Genomic DNA, 21,586 nt, shown 5'->3' with positions numbered 1-21,586 from the left:
TAAATAATACATGTAAATTTTTTTTAATCTACTAAGAAGACTTTTGCCTGTTACCCCAGGTGTTTCTTGTCTTCCTACTTTTGCATTCCAGTCCCCTATAATGAAAAGGACATCTTTTTGGGGTGTTAGTTCTAAAAAGTCTTGTAGGTCTTCACAGAACCGTTTAACTTCAACTTTTTCAGCGTTACTGGTTGGGGCATAGACTTGGATTACTGTGATATTGAATGGTTTGCCTTAGAGACGAAGAGAGATCATTCTGTCGTTTTTGAGACTGCATCCAAGTACTGCATTTCAGACTCTTTCGTTGACCACGATGGCTACTCCATTTCTTATAAGGGATTCCTGCCCACAGTAGTAGATATAATGGTCATCTGAGTTAAATTCACCCATTCCAGTCCATTTTAGTGTGCTGATTCCTAGAATGTCGACATTCACTCTTGCCATCTCCTGTTTGATCACTTCCAATTTGCCTTGATTCATGAACCTAACATTCCAGGTTCCTATGCAATATTGGTCTTTACAGCATCGGACCTTATTTCTATCACCAGTCACATCCACAGCTGGGTATTGTTTTTGCTTTGGCTCCATCTCCACTGATCTCCAGTAGCATATTGGGCACCTACTGACCTGGGGAGTTCCTCTTTCAATATCTTATCATTTTGCCTTTTCATATGGTTCATGGGGTTCTCAAGGCAAGAATACTGAAGTAGTTTGCCATTCCCTTCTCCAAGCAGACCACATACTGATTGTGGCTCAGATCCATGAACTCCTTACTGCCAAATTCAGACTTAAATTGAAAAAAGTATGGAAAACCACTAGACCATTCAGGTATGACCTTAATCAAATCCCTTATGATTATACAATGGAAGTGAGAAATAGATTTAAGGGCCTAGATCTGATAGAGTGCCTGATGAACTATGGACAGAAGCTGGTGACATTGTATAGGAGACAGGGATCAAGACCATCCCCATGGAAAAGAAATGCAAAAAGGCAAAATGGCTGTCTGGGGAAGCCTTACAAATACTTGTGAAAAGAAGAGAAGCGATAAGCAAAGGAGAAAAGGAAAGATATAAGCATCTGAATGCAGAGTTCCAAAGAATAGCAAGGAGAGATAAGAAAGCCTTCCTCAGTGATCAGTGCAAAGAAATAGAGGAAAACAACAGAATGGGAAAGACTAGAGATCTCCTCAAGAAAATTAGAGATACTAAGGGAACATTTCATGCAAAGATGGGTTCAATGAAGGACAGAAATGGTATGGACCTAACAGAAGCAGAAGATATTAAGAAGAGGTGGCAAGGATACACAGAAGAACTGTACAAAAAAGAGCTTCACAACCAAGATAATCATGATGCTGTGATCACTCACCTAGAGCCAGACATCCTGGAATGTGAAGTCAAGTGGGCCTTAGAAAGCATCACTACGAACAAAGCTAGTGGAGGTGATGGAATTCCAGTTGAACTATTTCAAATCCTGAAAGATGATGCTGTGAAAGTGCTGCACTCAATATGCCAGCAAATTTGGAAAATTCGGCAGTGACCACAGGACTGGAAAAGGTCAGTTTTCATTCCAATCCCAAAGAAAGGCAATGCCAAAGAATGCTCAAACTACCGCACAATTGCACTCATCTCACACACTAGTAAAGTAATGCTCAAAATTCTCCAAGCCAGGCTTCAGCAATACATGAACCATGAACTTCCTGATGTTCAAGCTGGTTTTAGAAAAGGCAGAGGAACCAGAGATCAAATTACCAACATCCACCAGATCATGGAAAAAGCAAGAGAGTTCCAGAAAAACATCTACTTCTGCTTTATTGACTATGCCAAAGCCTTTGACTGTGTGGATCACAACAAACTGTGGAAAATTCAAGAGATGGGAATACCAGACCACCTGACCTGCCTCTTGAGAAACCTGTAAGCAGGTCAAGAAGCAATAGCTAGAACTGAACATGGAACAACAGACTGGTTCCAAATAGGAAAAGAAGTACCTCAAAGCTATATATTGTCACTCTGCTTTTTTAATTTACATGTAGAGTACATTATGAGAAACACTGGGCTGGAAGAAGCACAAGCTGGAATCAAGATTGCCGGGAGAAATATCAATAACCTCAGATATGCAGATGACAACACCCTTATGGCAGAAAGTGAAGAGGAACTCAAAAGCCTCTTGATGAAAGTGAAAGAGGAGAGTCCAAAAGTTGGCTTAAAGCTCAACATTCAGAAAACTAAGATCATGGCATCTGGTCCCACCACTTCATGGGAAATAAATGGAGAAACAGTGGAAACAGTGTCAGACTTTATTTTGGGGGGCTCCAAAATCACTGCAGATAGTGACTGCAGCCATGAAATTAAAAGACGCTTACTCCTTGGAAGGAAAGTTATGACCAACCTAGATAGCATATTCAAAAGCAGAGACATTACTTTGCCAACAAAGGTCCGTCTAGTCAAGGCTATGGTTTTTCCAGTGGTCATGTATGCATGTGAGAGTTGGACTGTGAAGAAGGCTGAGCGCTGAAGAATTGATGCTTTTGAACTGTGGTGTTGGAGAAGACTCTTGAGAGTCCCTTGGACTGCAAGGAGATCCAGTCAGTCCATTCTAATGGAGATCAGTCCTGGGTGTTCTTTGGAAGGACTGATGCTAAAGCTGAAACTCCAATACTTTGGCCACCTCACACGAAGAGTTGACTCATTGGAAAAGACTCTGATGCTGGGAGGGATTGCGGGCAGGAGAAGAAGGGGACGAGAGAGGATGAGATGGCTGCATGGCATCACCGACTCACTGGATATGAGTTTGAGTGAACTTTGGGAGTTGGTGATGGACAGAGAAGCCTGGCGTGCTGCAATTCATGGGGCTGCAGTAATTCGGACACGATCGAACGACTGAACTGAACTGAAGAAGACTTTTTATTAAAAACAATATTAAGACACAAATACATCTTACAAAATATTTCCATGGCATGATAAGACATTTAGATAACTTTATAATGATAAGTGAGATTCCAGGATTAAATATTAGTATACCTGATACCTGCATCAAAAAAGCAAGAGAGTTCCAGAAAAACATCTATTTCTGCTTTATTGACTATGCCAAAGCCTTTGACTGTGCGGATCACAACAAACTGTGAAAATTCTGAAAGAGATTCGAATACCAGATCATCAAACTTGTCCCCTGAGAAATCTGTATGCAGGTTAGGAAGCAACAGTTAGAACTGAACATGGAACCTCAGACTGGTTCCAAATAGGGAAAGAAGTACGTCAAGGCTGTATATTGTCACCCTGCTTATTTAACTTATATGCAGAGTATATCACTGAGAAACACTGCTGGATGAACCACAAGCTGGAATCAAGATTGCTGGGAGAAATATCAATAACCTCAGATATGCAGATGATACCATCCTTATGGCAGAAAGTGAAGAGGAACTAAAAAGTCTCTTGACGAAAGTGAAAGAGGAGAGGGAAAAAGTTAGCTTAAAGCTCCACATTCAGAAAACTAAGATCATGGCATCTGGCCCCATCACTTCATGGCAAATAGGTGGGGAAACAGTGGCTGACTTTATTTTTTAGGGCTCTAAAATCACTGCAGATGATGACTGCAGCCATGAAATTAAAAGATTCTTCCTCCTTGGGAAAAAAGTTATGGCCAACCTAGTTCAGTTCAGTTCAATCACTCAGTCGTGTACGACTCTTTGCGACCCCATGAACCACAGCACACCAGGCCTCCCTGTTCATCACTAACTCCCAGAAGTCCACCCAAACTCATGTCCATTAAGTTGGTGATGCCATCCAACCATCTCATCCTCTTCTCCTCCTGCCCTCAATCTTTCCCAGCATCAGGGTCTTTTATAATGAGTCAGCTCTTCGCATCAGGTGGCCAAAGAATTGGAGTTTCAGCTTAAACATCAGTCCTTCCAATGAACACCCAGGACTGATCTCCTTTAGGATGGACTGGTTGGATCTCCTTGCAGTCCAAGAGACTCTCAAGAGTCTTCTCCAACACCACAGTTCAAAAGCATCAATTCTTCGGCACTCAGCTTTCTTTACAGTCCAGCTCTCACATCCATACATGAGAGAGAGTCCCTTGGACAGAAAGAAGATCAATCCCAAGGGAAATAAGTCCTAATATTCATTGGACTAATGCTGAACTAATGCTGAAGCTGAAACTCCAATACTTTGGCCACCTGGTGCGAAGAACTGACTCACTGGAAAAGACCCTGATGCTGGGAAAGATTGAGGGTGGGAGGAGAAGGGGACGACAGAGGATGAGATGGTTGGATGGCATCATCAACTCAATGGACATGAGTTTGAGTAAACTCTGGGAGTTGGTGATGGACAGGAAGGCCTGGCATGCTGCAGTCCATGGAGTCACAAAGAGCTGGACATGGCTGAGTGACTGAACTGAACTGATACCTGAATTTTAATTCCATCTCTGCCATTTATGCAACCCCAATGGGCTTCCCTTATAGTTCAGTTGGTAAAGAATTTACCTGCAATGCAGGGGACCCCGGTTCAATTCCTGGGTCAGGAAGATCCGCTGGAGAAGGGATAGGCTACCCACTCCACTATTCTTTGGCTTCCCTTGTGCCTCAGCTAGTAAAGAATCCACCTGCAATGCAGGAGACCTGGGGTTCGATCCCTGGGTTGGGAAGATCCCCTGGAGAAGGGAAAGGCTACCCACTCCAGCATTTTGGCCTGGAGAATTCCACGGACTGTAAAGTCCATGGGGTCACAAAGAGTCGGACACAACTGAGCAACCTTCACTTTTCAAGCAAGTTATAGTTATATAACTCTTCCATGCTATATTCTTTATGCTACTGTTTCACTCAAGTATCCTGGAAATCATTTTACAGTAGTATATAAAGATTTTGTTCACCCATTCATTCACACACACACACACACACACACACACACACACATGCATATATATGTTTTGTATTATAAAATTCTCCCCTTTATTTTACAGTTCATCTGAAGTACACAGTCAAAATTGACTATGTGTTTGAAAGTAACAAATTTTAGGCAAAATGTTATGCAAATTGCCTAAGGTCATAAAACTAAAGATATACTATTACTTTTGACCACTATACCTTTTCACTGGCTATTTCCACTATACCACACTGCCCATGAACCAAATCCATAAACAAGTTCAAATATGAATTATTAGCTGTATAAAATTTTATTATGAATGTAAATCCAGCACTGTCTACATAATTACTAACCGAGGAGTAAAAAAATACATAAAGGAGAATACCAAGGAAAGACACAAATTTATTAGGTAGCCAGAAAGAGCATTCCATATCTATCCCTCTTGGGTCTTAAACTGTTAGCTAGTCCTCTACATTTAATGATACGGAGTACTCCTTTCCAACTGAGCTTCCTATGATGATAAAAATGCTCTCCACCTGTTTTAATACAGTAGCCATAAGCCATTTGTGACTATTAAATGCTGGAATGTAGCTAAAGTATAACTAAGAACCGAATTTAAAAAAAACTTTAATCAATTTAAATAAATAAAAGTGGGTACCATATTGAACGGCATAGAACCAGAAACACAGAAAAAAGTATTCTCTACTCAAAACTGATGGAAAAGCATACATAACTGAACAGGAAGGGAAATGAAAGAAGACCATCTCTCAATTTTAGGATTATTTAATAGAAATACTAAAATGTCAATATTTATAGTATATACACAAAAAATTTCAGAAGGGTGAAAATACATTTGATGACTTCTAGAACTTCCTCCTACTCTATACATTTTAATTGATCAAGCAATAAATTTAAATTGAAAAGGAAATAAACTCCTCAAGCACTACTCTCAAACTTTACAAATATAATTCTTAGGTTTGCCTCTGACCTTCAGCGTTCAATCGGTCATTTTCATGTAAGAAATGTAGAAAACTACCTAACTAAATGAAACCACTTTATTCGTTACAAAGGGAGGTTTTCTCAAATCTTAGTTTCTGCTACTAAGCTAAAAATTAATTTATCAAATCAAACATCTATAAACCAAAAGACATCTTAAACAAAGTAATATCATAAATGACATATAAAATACTTAATAGTAGTATATACCTTTAGATGTCCAAGATCCAAAAGAAGGAGATTTGACATAGGGCTAAAGATACCATCTTGTGGGATAATGATATATGAAGCATTCAAGTTAATTTTGAGATCAAGAACTTTCTGTGTTTCAATAATATATACCAGACCTGCAGAAAATTTAAATCTTTACAATGAATAATGTTCACAAATTAATCAAGAAACAGAGAATCACTAAACACATGAATTAATAACACAATTTTAAAATAATGTGAAGTTAGTATTAATTTTTAAATAACCTTCAGCAAGATATTTTCAATATAAAGTCAATGTGTATGCTCCTCATTAAATATTAGCCAAGTATAAAACTGTAACAATCAAAAAGAATTTTTGATCCATGAACTCAATTGGGTAAAACTTGGAAGATACACATCTAAAAAAATTAAGTTCCATGAAATAGTTATTCATATCTGTGATATTAGAATCTCTATAATTCTCCCCAATTTTTGAAATTAACACAGCTACATCTGCTATACCAAACAATGAACTCAACCTTTATATTACTTGAGACAATGAAAAATTTTCAATTACTAAATTGTCTTCAATAAAACCATATGTAAACCAAAATAAGCCACCAGAGCTTTCTGTAAAAACAGATGAATCTATCCCAATGAATTTTAACTAAAATAATGTTTTCAACTTATATTAAAACATTTAACTAGAGTTAAATCCTGGTAACATCAATAAGTAGATAGCCAAACTTTTTCTTCCACATAAAGCAATAAAAATTGTGGGACATAGAGCAAAACAAACAGCAATGCAAATGAAACATTAAGAGGAGGCAAGAGAGTAAGCATCTATCAAGTGGAAAATCAAACTGAAAGAGTTAGCCAAAAGATTTCAAAGGGAACCAAAAAAATTTTATCCTGAGACCATGTTCTGCACTTGGTAAACTTTGGAACTCCTTTCCATAGTCTCATAGAGCATAGGGAACAGATGACAAAAAAAATAAGAGTCCAGCAGGAGTTCTCATAAATCTGGGATCTAAAACATACATACTAAAATTAAGAGCCATACAGAAGTTAAATCTCCCTCTCCCTAAAACCTATCCATAAGAGAATGCAAAGAAGGTCTCTGAGAAAAACTTGGTGCTGCAGAAGACTCCTGAGAGTCCCATGGACAGCAAGGAGATCAAACCAGTCAATCCTAAAGGAAATCAACCCTGAATATTCACTGGAAGGACTGCTGCTAAAGTTGAACCTCCAATACTTTGGCCACCTGATAGAAAGAGCCAGCTGATTGGAAAAGACCACGATGGTGGAAAACACTGAGGGCAGAAGGAAAAGGGGGTGAAGAGAGAATGTTTAAGTTTCAAATGGTACAAAGGTGGGAGCTGAGGAAACAATGCTGTAATTTATCCAAAGACAGGCAAAAAACAGTCAAGAAACAGAAAAGACTGAATATCACAGCTTGAAAAACACCTCATATATGTTGTTGAAATGACACATCTAGAACTAAAGATAGATGGGAAAAGAATATAGAAGAAGAAAAAAAACATGTAGCAGCCAAATTACAACCAAAGGAAACCTAAAATATATATATTAAAATCAGAACAAAAAGAACATTGAAAAAGTAAAGCATTACTAAAAATATTGAAAATTTCATACAGATAAAAGATTTGGTTCACAGGAAAAAATTATCTCTATATGTACCTAATTAGCAACAAAATCTATAAAGCAGAAAATTACAGATCCACATGAAATTTACAAATCAACTGACAGTGAGGTGTTTTTCATGTACTTCTCTAAATAACTGTTAGAATATGGTAAAAAGGGGAAAAAAAATCTATTAAGGGTACAGAAAACATGAAGTACATACTTTTCAAACATATATGGAACATTTTTTAAATTACCATATGTTGAGCCAGAAAGCAAGTCTCAACAAATTACAAACCATTAAAAACCACAGAGATCATCTCTATAGTCATCTATATTTTAAAAAAATGAACCTCTAGTTTAAAATTGTTCCCAAAGACATCTCCTAGCCCAAAGACTGAAAAAAGAAATGAGACCCAATCTTATACAAACTCTCCAAGATAATAAAAAAGGGTGGAACTTCTAGGTTCTGAGACCAATAGACTAAAATCTGGAAGTCATTACAAGAAAGGAAAATACAGGCCAGTTTCTGTCATAAACAGAATTTCAAAAATCCTAACAAAATTTTGCAATTAACATGAATGTGGTTCAAAGGTCAGACCTTGCTAAGTGTAAGACATAATTATCATTATATTTGAATTTAAATATATAAAAGCACCACACTAAGTTTCAATTAAAACTGTATCTAGTCTACAAATATAAACTCAAAGAATACTAAAATCAGTATAACATGACTCAAACTGTATTAAATGATAAACCAACAATAATACTGGCATTTACCTGTTGCTGTCTTATCACGAAATTCTTCAAGTTTTGTCAAAGTTACTGAAGTCAGCTGTGCTAGATTTACCTCTTTTGGAGGTCTGAAGAATTCTACTATACTATTCACTGTTCTCTGTTAAAATAAGTATAAATAACATGAGGACAAACTCAAGGCAAATAGAAATATATTAAAACTTAGGAATTGCAAAAAATGCTTACTGCATCATATAACATTTCTAAAGGTTCAGCTTCTATGATACACCTCTGAGCAACAGTTTCATCTAAAGGATTTATCTCAAACATAATTTTCAAGAGTGATGCAGCATCATCTAATGAAGACAGGAGGCGGGGTTTTGTTGAGTTATCTGGTAAGCCAGTAACATGAAATGAATCTATTTTGGTTTCAAATCTGCATGAAAAAAAGATAGGAAAAAAATTAGCAATCAATATAATCTTAAAGTATTTTTCAAATTAAAAATAGTAAAATAAAAAAATTTCACTCTGCATTTATTGCTACTCTGTTTCATGCACAACAAAGAAAATACACAGGTATTTGATCTAAACTGACATAGATTAATTCACAAAGAATTCTATTCACATTTTAATTTCTAGATTAAGAAGTTTTGAAGGGTTTGGGGTTTCTGGTTCCCTATGAAAGGAGTTTTAAGTTGCCACTCCATACTAACAAGTAAAAAGCTGAAGAACTGAAAAACCAAAAAGTCTTCTTGGATATGCAAGAGGGGAGGACACAGGGTAAACTGCTGCCCCTAAGACTGGACAGACAGACAGACAGTCACGACTTACCAGAGCAGAGACCTGCAAAAGGAAGACACCATGGACACCAGAACCAAGGCTGGAAAATCTAAATTGTAACTGATGAACTGCTGGAGATGTTAGTGTAGATAACTGAGAGTTAAAAACTCTAGAGGGAGCCAGCCATTGGGAGGCCCCAAATAATTTGATATATACCTACAGGAATTTGACCAAGTTCTAACAGTAAAATCTGGAGAAATATCTCCTCCTCAGGAGAGGAGTGGTCAAACAGGAGATGACTGAACATTGACATTTTAGGAACCAGTCAACTAAAATAGACCAAAATGAGAGAATTTAATTCAGATAACCATTATATCAACTACTGTGGGCAAGAATCCCTTAGAAGGAATGCAGTAGCCCTCAAAGGCAACATGAGTCTGAAATGCAGTACTTGGGAATGATCTTGGTTTGTTTGCAAAGCAAACCATTCAATATCACAGTAATCCAAGTCTATGCCCCAACCACTAACACTGAAGAAAGTGAATTTGAATGGTTCTATCAAGATCTACAAGACCTTCTAGAACTAATACGCCAAAAAGATGTCCCTTTCATCACAGACGAATGGAATGCAAAAGGAGGAAGTCAAGAGATACCTGCAGTAACAAGCAAGTTTGACCATGGAGTACAAAATGAAGCAGGGCAAAGGCTAATAGACTTTTGCAAAGAGAACATGCTGGTCAAAGAAAACATTCTTTACCAACAAAGCAAGAGACGACTCTACACATGGACACTACCAGATGGTCAATTTCAAAATCAGGTTGATTATATTGCTTGCAGCTGAAGATGCAGAAGCTCTTTCGAGTCAGCTAAAACAAGACCAGGAGCTGACTATGGCTCAGATCATGAGTGCCTTATTGAAAATTCACACTTAAATTGAAGAAAGTAAGGAAAACCACTAGCTCATTCAGGTATGACTTAAATCAAATGCCTTATGATCATACAGTGAAAGTGAGAAATAGATTAAAGGAATTAGATCTGATAGAGTAAAAACCTATGAATGGAGGTTCATAACACTCTGCAGGAGGCAGTGATTAAAACCATCCCCAAGAAAAAGAAATGTAAAAATGCAAAATGGCTGTCTGAGGAGGCCTTACAAATACCTGAGAAAACAGTAGAGGCAAATGGCAAAGGAGAAAAGATATACCCATTTGAATGCAGAGTTCCAGAGAAGAGCAAGGAGAGATAAGAAAGCCTTCCTGAGGGATCAATGCAAAGAAATAGAGGAAAACAACAGAATGGGAAGACTAGAGATCTCTTCAAGAAAATTAGAGATACCAAGGGAACTTTTCACGCAAAGATGGGCACAATAAAGGACGGAAATGCTATGAAACTAACAGAAGCAGAAGGTATTAAGAAGGGGTGGCAAAAATACATAGAAGAATTATACAAAAAAGAACTTAATGATCCAAATAACCATGACAGTGTGATCCCTCACCTAGAGGCAGACATCCTGGAGTGTAAAGTCAAGTGAGCATTAGGAAGAATCACCACAAACAAAGTTAGTGGAGGTGATAGAATTCCAGCTGACCTATTTCAGATCCTATAAGATGATGCTGTTAAAGGGCTGCACTCAATATGCCAGCAAATTTGGAAAACTCAGCAGCAGACACAGGATTGCAAAAGGTCAGTTTTCATTCCAATCCCAAAGAAAGCACTGCCAAACAATGTTCAAACTACCATACAATTGCCCTTATTTCACATGCTAGCAAAGTAATGCATAAAAATTCTCCAAGCTAGGCTTCAACAATACGTGAACCGAGATGTTCAAGCTGGATTTAGAAAAGGCATAGGACACAGAGATCAAATTGTCAACATCTGTTGGTTCATAGAAAAAAGCAAGATAATTCTCAGAAAAACATCTATTTCTGCTTCATTGACCACACAAAAGCCTTTGTGTGGATCACAATGAAATACGGAAAATTCTTAAAGAGATGGGAATACCATACCACATTACCTGATTCCTGGGCAATCTGTATGTAGGTTAAAAAAGCAACAATTACAACTGAAAATGGAGCAACAGACTGGTCCAAAATTGGGAAAGAAATACATCATGATTATATACTGCCCCCTGCTTATTTAACTTCTATGTAGAGTACATCATGTGAAATGCTGGGTTGGATGAATCACAAGCAGGCATCAAGATTGCTGGCAGACATATCAAATTTCCTGATATGCAGATGATACCACCCTAATGGCAGAAAGCAAAGAGGAACTAAAGAGACTCCTGATGAAGGTGAAAGAGGAGAGTGAAAAGCCGGCTTAAAACTCAACATGTGGAGAGGGGAGGTACAGCTTCCAAGAGAGAGGAGGCCGGGAATGGGGACCAGAGTAATAGGTGGTGGATGGGATGCTTGGGCTTCACAGGAAAGAAGATGGAGAGTGCACAGCAGGTGTCTGTGACTGGATTTGCATTTGAAATTTGGCCTCCGCAGAAGAACTGTTTACTGGGACAGCAAGAGCAGAAGATGGACCAGAGCAAGGCTGATGAGTGGCCCAGGTGACACATTCACATGGAAAATCTCCTTCCCATTCTTGTCTTCATCTCCAAGAACAGGTACTCTGCATGCCGTGGAGAATATATCAAGCCCTGAGCCTTTGGAGTGGGAACAATAACTCCAAGACCCTAGACTATCAGAGACTAACCCTAGGGAGTATCAAATAGTGAGAACTCACACAAAGGAAACCACTTGAATACAAGACCTGGCATTACCAGGTAGTACCCTGTGCAGTACACCTCATCTAAACAACAACAAAAAACAAAAATACAAAACCAATCATCAGCAAACAGGATTACCACCTCACTCAGCCTTGCCCATTAGAGGGAAAAGAAACACTCAGCACAAATTTCAGCCTATAGGAAGCTTACACAAACCACTGCACCAACCTTAGGAGGGCAGAAATCAAAAAGAAGAAAGAATTCAACCATGAAGCCTGGGAAAAGGAGACCTCAAACACAAAGTTAAAAAAATAACACAAATGAAGGAACAAACTAGAAACACAGAAGTCCAAATAAATGAAGAGAAAACAGGCAAATACCTGAAAAAGAATTCAGAATAATGATAGTAAAGATTATCATAAACCTTGAAAACAAAATGGAGAAAATGCAAGAATCAACTAACAAAGACCGAGAAGAACTGAAGACTAAACATAGAGACAAAAAACAGAATTACTTAAGTTTAAAATACTCTGTAAGGAATCAAGAGCAGAATATTTAAAGCAGAAGAACGAATCAGTGAATTGGAAGATAAAACAGTGGAAATAACTTCTGAAGAGCAGAATAAAGGAAAAAGAATGAAAAGAACTGAGGATAGCATCAGAGACATCTGGGACAATATAAAATGCACCAACATTCAAATTACAGGGGTCCCAGAAAAAGAAGAGAAAAAGAAAGGGTATGAGAAAATTTTTGAAGAGATTATAGTTGAAAATTTCCCCAACATGGAAAAGGAATAGTCAATTAAGTCCTAGAGGCACAAAGAGTCCCATACAGGATAACCTAAGGAGAAACATGCCAACACACATACTAATCAAACTAACAAAGACTAAACACAAAGAAAGAATATTAAAAACAGCAAAGGAGAAGCAACAAGTAACATACAAGGGAAACCCCACATGCTTAACAGCTGATCTTTCAGCAGAAACTCTGCAGGCCAAAAGGAAATAGCAGGATATATTTAAAGTACTGAAAGGGAAAAATCTACAACCAATATTACCCAGCAAAGATCTCATTCAAAATTGATAGAGAAATAAAAAGCTTTCAGACAAGCAAAATTTAAGAGAATTTAGTACCACCAAACCAGCTTTACAATAAATGTTAAAGGGACTTATGGTCAAGAAATACAAGAAAAGAAAAAGATGTACAAAATCAACCCGAAACAATTAAGAAAACGGCAACAGGAATATATATATAATAATTACTTTAAATGTAAATGGATTAAGTGCTCCAACCGAAAGACACAGACTGGCTGAATGGAAACAAAAACAAAACCCACATATATGCTGTCTACAAGAAACCCACTTCAGACCTAAAGACACATATAGATGGAAAGTGAGAGGATGGAAAAATACACTCCATGCAAATGAGAAGCAAAAGAAAGGCTGGAGTAGCAATCCTCATATCAGACAAAATAGACCTTAAAATAAAGAAGATTACAAGAGATAAGGAAGGACACTACATAATGATCAAGGGATCAATCCAAGAGGAAGACATAACAACTGTAAATATCTATGCACCAACATAGGAGCACCTCAATACATAAGATAAACACTGCTGCTGCTGCTGCTGCTAAGTCGCTTCAGTCGTGTCCGACTCTGTGCGACCCCATAGACAGCAGCCCAAGAGGCTCCCCCGTCCCTGGGATTCACCAGGCAAGAACACTGGAGTGGGTTGCCATTTTCTCCTCCAATGCATGAAAGTGAAAAGTGAAAGGGAAGTCACTCAGTCATGCCCGACTCTTAGCGACCCCATGAACTGTAGCCTACCAGGCTCCTCCATTCATGGGATTTTCCAGGCAAGAGTACTGGAGTGGGGTGCCACTGCCTTCTCCAAGACAAACACTAACAGACATAAAAGGAGAAACTGACAGTAATACAGTAATAGTAGGAGACTTTAACACCTCACTCACACCAATGGACAGATCATCAAAACAGAAAATTAATAAGGAAACACAAGTCTTAAATGATACATTAGATGAAATGGATCTGATTGATATCTTCAGGACATTCCATCCAAATGCAGAAGAATACACCTTCTCAAGATTGACTTCCTTGGTGGCTCAGATGGTAAAGTGTCTGTCTACAATGCAGGAGACCCGGGTTCAATCCCTGGGTTGGGAAGATCCCTTGGAAAAGGACATGGCAATCCACGCCAGTAATATTGCCTGGAAAATCCCATGGACAGAGGAGCCTGGTGGGTTACAGTCCATGGGGTCACAAAGAGTCGGACACGACTCAGCAACTTCACGTCACACCTTCTCAAGTGCACATGGAACATTCTTCATGATAGACCACATCCTGGGTTACAAATCAAACTTCAGTAAACTTAAGAAAACTGAAACTGTATCAAGCATTTTCTCTGACCACAACACTTTGAGATTAGATATCAATTACAAGAAAAAAAACTGTAAGAAACACAAACACATGGAGATTAAACAACACGTTTCTAAATAACCAACAGGTTACTGAAGAAATCAAAAGGGAAATCAAAAAATTTCTAGAAACAAATTACAGTGAAAACACAACAACTCAAAACCTATGGGATGCAGCAAAAGGTTTTCTAAGAGGGAAGTTTATAGCAATACAATCCTACCTCAAGAAACAAAAAAAAACCATCAAACAGACAACCTAACTTTACACCTAAAAAGCTGGAAAAAGAACAAAAAAACCCCAAAAATTAGTAGAAGGAAAGAAATCATAAAAGATCCAACCAAAAATAAATAAAAAAGAAATGAAAGAAACAACAGTAAAGGTTAATAAAACTAAAAGTTGGTTCTTTGAGAAGATAAAATTCACAAACCTTTAGCCAGACTCAGTACGAAAAAAAGACAGAAGAATCAAATCAACAAAATAAGAAATGAAAACAGAGAGGGTTACAACAGACAATGCAGAATTACAAAGAACTATAAGAGACTATTATGAACAACTATATGGCAATAAAATGGATAACCTGGAACAAACACACAGATTCTAAGAAAAGTTCAATCTTCCAAGACTGAACCAGAAAGAAATACAAATTATGAACAACCCAATTACAAGCACTGAAGTTGAAGTTGTGATCAAAAATCTCCCAAAAAACAAAAGCCCAGGACCAGATGGCTTCACAGGAAAATTCCATCAAACATTTAGAGAAGAGCTAATGCCTATCCTTCTAAAATTCTTTCAAAAAATTGCAGAGGAAGAACACTTCCAAATTGATTCTATGAGGCCACCATCACCCTGATACCAAAATCAAAGACAGCACACAAAAAAGAAAACTATAGGCCAATATCACTGACGAACATAGATGCAAAAATCCTCAACAAAATCTTAGCAAACAGAATTCAGCAACACATTAAAAACCTCATACACCATGATCAAGTTGGGTTTATTCCAGGAATGCAAGGATTCTCCCTTATATGCAAATCAATCAATGTGATACACCATTATTAACAAATTGAAAGATAAAAACCATATGATCATAATAGATGCCGAAAAAGTCTTTGACAAAATTCAGCACCCATTTATGATGAAAACTCTTCAAAAAAGGGGCATAGAAGGAACCTGCCTCAACATAGTAAAGGCCATATATGATAAGCCTACAGCAAACATCATTCTCAATGGTGAAAACTGAAAGCATTCCCCCTAAGATCAAGAACAAGACAAGGTTTTCCACTTTCACCACTATTATTCAACATAGTTCTGGAAGTCCTAGCTATAGCAATCAAAGAAAAAGAAATAAAAGGAATCCAGATTGGAAAAGAATAAGTAAAGCTCTCACTGTTTGCAGATGACATGATACTGTACATGAGTGAGTGAGTGAGTGAAGTCGCTCAGTCGTGTCTGACTCTTAGCGACCCGGTGGACTATAGCCCACCAGGCTCCTCCGTCCATGGGATTCTCCAGGCAAGAATACTGAAGTGCGTTGCCATTTCCTTCTCCAGGGTATCTTCCCAACCCAGGGACCGAACCCATGTCTCCCGCATTGCAGGCAGACACTTTAACCTCTGAGCCACCAGGGAAGCTTAGTGATACTATACACATGCTATGCTAAGTCGCTTCAGTCGTGTCCGACTCTGTGCGACCCCACAGACGGCAGCCCACCAGGCTCCGCCATCTCTGGGATCCTCCAGGCAAGAATACTGAAGTGGGTTGCCATTTCCTTCTCCAATGCATAAAAGTGAAAAGTGAAAGGGAAGTTGCTCAGTCATGTACGATTCCTAGCGACCCCATGGACTGCAGCCTATCAGGCTCCTCTGTCCATGGAATTTTCCAGGCAAGAGTGCTGGAGTGGGGTGCCATTGCCTTCTCCGGATACTATACATAAAAAACCCAAAAGATAGTTATCAGAAAATTACTAGAGCTAATCAGCGAAATTAGCAAAGTCGCAGGATACAAAATCAATACACAGAAATCACTTGCATTTCTATATTTAACAATGAAAAATCAGAAAGAAATTAAGGAATTAATCCCATTCACCATTGCAACACAAAGAATTAAATATCTAGGAATAAACTTACCTAAGGAGACAAAAGAACCGTAAACGGAAAATTACAAGACACTAATGAAAGAAATCAAAGATGACATAAACAGATGGAGAGAGATTTCATGTTCCTGGGAAGGAAGAATCAATATTGTGAAAATGACTATACTACCAAACGCAATGTACAGATTCAATGCAATCCCCATCAAACTACCAATGACGTTTTTTCACAGAACTAGAACAAAAATTTCACAATTCATATGGAAACACAAAAGACCCCAAATAGCCAAAGCAGTCTTAAGAAAGAAGAATGGAGCTGGAGGAAATCAACCTTCCTGACTTCAGATTATACTACAAGTACAGTCATCAAGACAGTATGGTACTGGCACAAAAACAGAAATACAGACCAATGGAACAAGATAGAAAGCCCAGAAATAAACCCATGCACCTATAGGTACCTTATTTTTGACAAAGAAGGCAAGAATATACAATGGGGCAAAGACAGACTCTTCAATCAATGGTGTTGGGAAAACGGGACAGCTACCTATAAAAGAATGAAGTTAGAACACTTCCTAACACCATTCACAGAAACAAACTCAAAATGGATTAAAGACCTAAACATAAGATCAGAAACATTAAAACTCTTAGAGCAAAAACATAGGCTGAACACTCAATGACATAAATCAAAGAAAGATCCTCTACGACCCACCTCCTAGAGTAGTGGAAATAAAAGCAAAAGTAAATAAATGGGACCTGGTTAAACTTTAAAGCTTTTGCACACCTAAGGAAACTATAAGCAAGATGAAAAGACAACCCTCAGAATGGGAGAAAATGATAGCAAATGAATCAACTGACAAAGGATTAATTTCCAAAAATACAAGCAGCTCATACAACTCAATGACAGAAAAACAACCCAATCAAAAACTGGGAGAAAGACCTAAACAGACTTTTCTCCAAGGAAGACATACAGATGGCTAACAAACTCATGAAAAGATGCTGAACATTGCTCATTATTAGAGAAATGCAAATCTAAACCACTATGAGATATCACCTCACACCGGTCAGAATCAGTTCAGTTCAGTCGCTCAGTCATGTCCGACTCTTTGGAACCCCATGAATCACAGCACGCCAGGCCCCCCTATCTATCAACAACTCCCGGTCATCATGACCATCAAAAAGTCTACAAACAATAAATGCTGGAGAGGGTGTAGAGAAAAGGGAATGCTCTCACACTGTTGGTGGCAATGTAAATGGATACAGCCACTACGGAAGACGGTATGGAGATTTGTTTAAATAATGGGAATAAAACCACCATATGACTTAGCAATCCCACTCCTAGGCACATATCCTGAGGAAACCAAAATTGAAAAAGATACATGTATCCCACTGTTCCTTACAGCACTATTTAGAATAGCTAGAACATGGAAGCAACCTACATGTTCATTGACAGATGAATGGATAAAGAAGGTGTGGTACATATATACAATGGAATACCACTCAGCCATAAAAAGGAATACATTTGAGTCAGTTCTAATGAGGTGGATGAACCTAGAACCCATTATACAGAGTGAAGTAAGTCAGAAAGAGAAAGATAAATATCGCATTCTAATGCATATATATGGAATCTAGAAAAATGGTACTGAAGAATTGATTTACAGGGCAGCAATGGAGAAACAGATAGAGAGAATAGACTTATGGACATGAGGAGAGGAAGGAGAGGGTGAGATGTATGGAAACAGTAACATGGAAACTTAATTACCATATGTAAAATAGACAGTCAATGGGAATTTGCTGTATGGCTCAGGAAACTCAAACAGGGGCTCTGCATCAACTTAGAGGGGTGGGATGGGGAGGGAGATGGGATGGAGGTTCAAAAGGGAGTTGATATATTTATACCTATGGCTGATTCATGTTGAGGTTTGACAGAAAACAACAAAATTCTATAAAGCAATTATCCTTCAATAAAAAAAATAATTAAAAAAATAAATAAAACTCAACACATAAAAAACGAAGATCATGGCATCCAGTCCCATCACTTCATGGCAAACAGATGGTGAAAAAATTGAAACAGTGGCAGATTTTACTTTCTTCATCCCCAAGATCACTGCAGACAGTGATTGCAGCCATGGAATTAAAAGATGCTTGCTCCTTGGAAGGAAAGCTATGACAAACCTAGACAGTGTATTAAAAAGCAGAGACATCACTTTGTCAACAAAGGTCCATGTAGTCAAAGTTATGGTTTTTTCAGTAGTCATGAAGAGATATGAATGTTCAACAATAATGAAGGCTGAGTGCCAAAGAACAGATGCTTTGGAATTGCAGTGCTGGAGTCTTGAGAGTCCCGTGGACAGCAAGGAGATCAAACCAGTCAATCCTAAAGAAAATCAACGAATATTCTTTGGAAGGACTGATGCTGAAGTTGAAGCTCCAATATTTTGACCACCTGACGTGAGGAGCCAACTCACTGTAAAGACCCTGATACTGGAAAGATTGAGGGCAGGAGAGGAGGCGACAGAGGATGAGGTGGTTGGATGGCATCACCAACTAAATGGACATGAGTGTGGCAAACTTTGGAACATAGTAGGGTAGGCATGCTGCAGTTCATGGGATCACAAAGAGGTGAACACAACTTAACTGACTGAACAACAAACAGCAATGTTAAGAGGAAGAAAAAACAGCAATGTACAGGGGAAAAAAAATATTTTAAAACAACAAATCTGATAAGGACCTATTGTCTGAAATACACAAAGAACACATAAAACTCAATAAGAACAAAACGTACACAATTTAAAAAATGGACTAAAGAACTTAACAGACACCAAATAAGACTGACAAAAAGTTTATGAAAAGATGCTCTACATCATGTCATTTGCAGAAACACAAATTCAAATAATACTGACATACCACTACATACTTATTACAACAGCCAAAACCTGGCATATGACAATACCAAGTAATAACAAAGATACAGGTGGAGCAATAGGAACAATCATATGATGCTCTTAGGAATTCAAAATGGTATAGTAACTGTGGAAAAAGTTTGGTTGTTCCTTACACAATTAAGCATATTGTTATCACGTAGGTGTGTGTGTTAAGTGGCTTTAGTCGTGTCCGAGTCCTTGCTATGCTAGGGGCTGTAGCCCGTGAGGGTCCTGTATCCATGGGATTCTCCAGGCAAGAATACTGGAATAAATTGCCAGGCCCTCCTCCAGGGACTCTCCCTAACTCAGGGATTGAACCTGGGTCTCCTGCACTGGCAGGCAGGTTCTTTACCACTAGTGCCACCTGGGAAGCCCATTGTCACCATGTGAACCAGCAATCAGCTCCTTCTTGTTTACCCAAAGGAGATGAAAATACGTTCATATAAAACCTGTACACAGCTGTTTATAGTGTTTTTATTTTATTCATACTGTTATGATGTAGATGTCATACTGTCATACTACTGATGTAGATGTCATACTGTCAAAATGTAGATGCAATCAAGATGTCCTTCAGGAGGTGAATGGATGAACTGTGGTACATCCAGACAAAAAAACAATGGGTTATCAACTCATGAAGACATACAGGAAGCGTAAATGCATATCACTAGTGAAAGAAGTCAATATGAAGAGACTACACACTGTATTTCAGCTATTGGACATTCTACAAAGGGCAAAACTATGAACACAGTAAAACTGTGGTTGGGAGGGTAGGTAAGGAGTAAGTACACAAAACAGGATTTTTAGAACAGTGAAAATACTATGTGTGATACTGTAATACTAGATACTTGTCATTCCGTATTTGTTCGTACCACAGAATATAAAACAACAGTGAATCCTGATGTAAACTATGGACTTTGGGTAACTATGTGAGCATATGTTCAGTTTTAGTAAAAATGTACCATTCTGCGAAGTAGAGTTAATATGGGGGTATTTATGAGTAGGAACAAGATTTATATGAGAAATGTCTACATCTCCATCTCAATTTTGTTGTAAACCTCAAACTGCTCTAAAATAATAAAGGCTTCAAAAAAAAAAAAAAGTTAGTGTACGAGTACTGTCACTGAAAGTGGCAGGAAATGGTGCTCAAATAATCAAGTTTATCCACTGAAATAAACATTAACCTAGCAAAAACTGCTAAAATCAACTTTTTTCCAAGTCTGGAATTTAATTAAAAAAACTTAGAGCAAACAGGGAAAAGTTAAGTAAAAGACAAATTAATTTCAGAAAGGTAGCCCATTGTATTTCTGCTTAACTGTCCATCATCCCCATTTCCTAGCAAAGAAGAAACTACAGGGACAGTGGGCCATATTTAGGGTCTGTCCCACTAGAGCGAGGGGACTAACAAAAGGTGCTATGTTATGAATGTCTGGGGCCTCAAAATTCATTTGCTGAAATTCTAATGCCTAATGTGATACTATTTAGACTTAGGGCCTTTGGGTGGTCATTAGGTCATTAGGGCAGAGCCCTCATGAATGGGATTCAGTTCAGTTCAGTCGCTCAGTCATTTCCAACTCTTTGCGACCTCATGAATCACAGTACACCAGGCCTCCCTATCCATCATCAACTCCCGGAGTTCACTCAGACTCACGTCCATCGAGTCAATGATGCCATCCAGCCATCTCATCCTCTGTCGTCCCCTTTTCCTCCTGCCGCCAATCCCTCCCAGCATCAGAGTCTTTTCCAATGAGTCAACTCTTCGCATGTGGTGGCCAAAGTCCTGGAGTTTCAGCTTTCATTCCTTCCAAAGAAATCCCAGGGCTGATCTCCTTCAGAATGGACTGGTTGGATCTCCTTGCAGTCCAAGGGACTCTCAAGAGTCTTCTCCAACACCACAGTTCAAAAGCATCAATTCTTCAGCACTCAGCCTTTTTCACAGTCCAACTTTCACATCCATACATGACTACAGGAAAAACCATAGCCTTGACTAGACGGACCTTTGTTGGCAAAGTAATGTCTCTGCTTTTCAATATGCTATCTAGGTTGGTCATAACTTTCCTTCCAAGGAGTAAGTGTCTTTTAATCTCATGGCTGCAGTCACCATTTGCAGTGAGTTTGGAGCCCCCAAAAATAAAGTCTGACACTGTTTCCACTGTTTCCCCATCTATTTCCCATGAAGTGATGGGATCGGATGCCATGATCGTAGTTTTCTGAATGTTGAGCTTAAAG

The 21,586-nt window shown here is 38.3% G+C and overlaps 1 protein-coding gene across 3 annotated transcripts in view; it reads right to left on the bottom strand.

Annotated features, from left to right (window-relative positions):
- Positions 1-21,586, bottom strand: part of VPS13A (vacuolar protein sorting 13 homolog A) — a 282,284-nt gene that overhangs the window by 181,924 nt on the left and 78,774 nt on the right. For all 3 annotated transcript variants that reach the window (XM_061425581.1, XM_061425582.1, XM_061425580.1), the window contains exons 18-20: positions 8,669-8,858; positions 8,468-8,582; positions 6,066-6,202 (exon numbers count right to left, since the gene is read on the bottom strand). In XM_061425581.1, coding sequence (XP_061281565.1) covers positions 6,066-6,202; positions 8,468-8,582; positions 8,669-8,858 — 442 coding nt within the window. The remainder of the gene's footprint in view (positions 1-6,065; positions 6,203-8,467; positions 8,583-8,668; positions 8,859-21,586) is intronic.

Source organism: Bos javanicus, chromosome 8 (assembly GCF_032452875.1).
Source record: "Bos javanicus breed banteng chromosome 8, ARS-OSU_banteng_1.0, whole genome shotgun sequence".
Classification (NCBI taxonomy): Eukaryota; Metazoa; Chordata; class Mammalia; order Artiodactyla; family Bovidae; genus Bos; species Bos javanicus.
The sequence above is the reverse complement of the archived record's forward strand: the minus strand, read 5'-3'. Positions and strand labels throughout refer to the sequence as shown.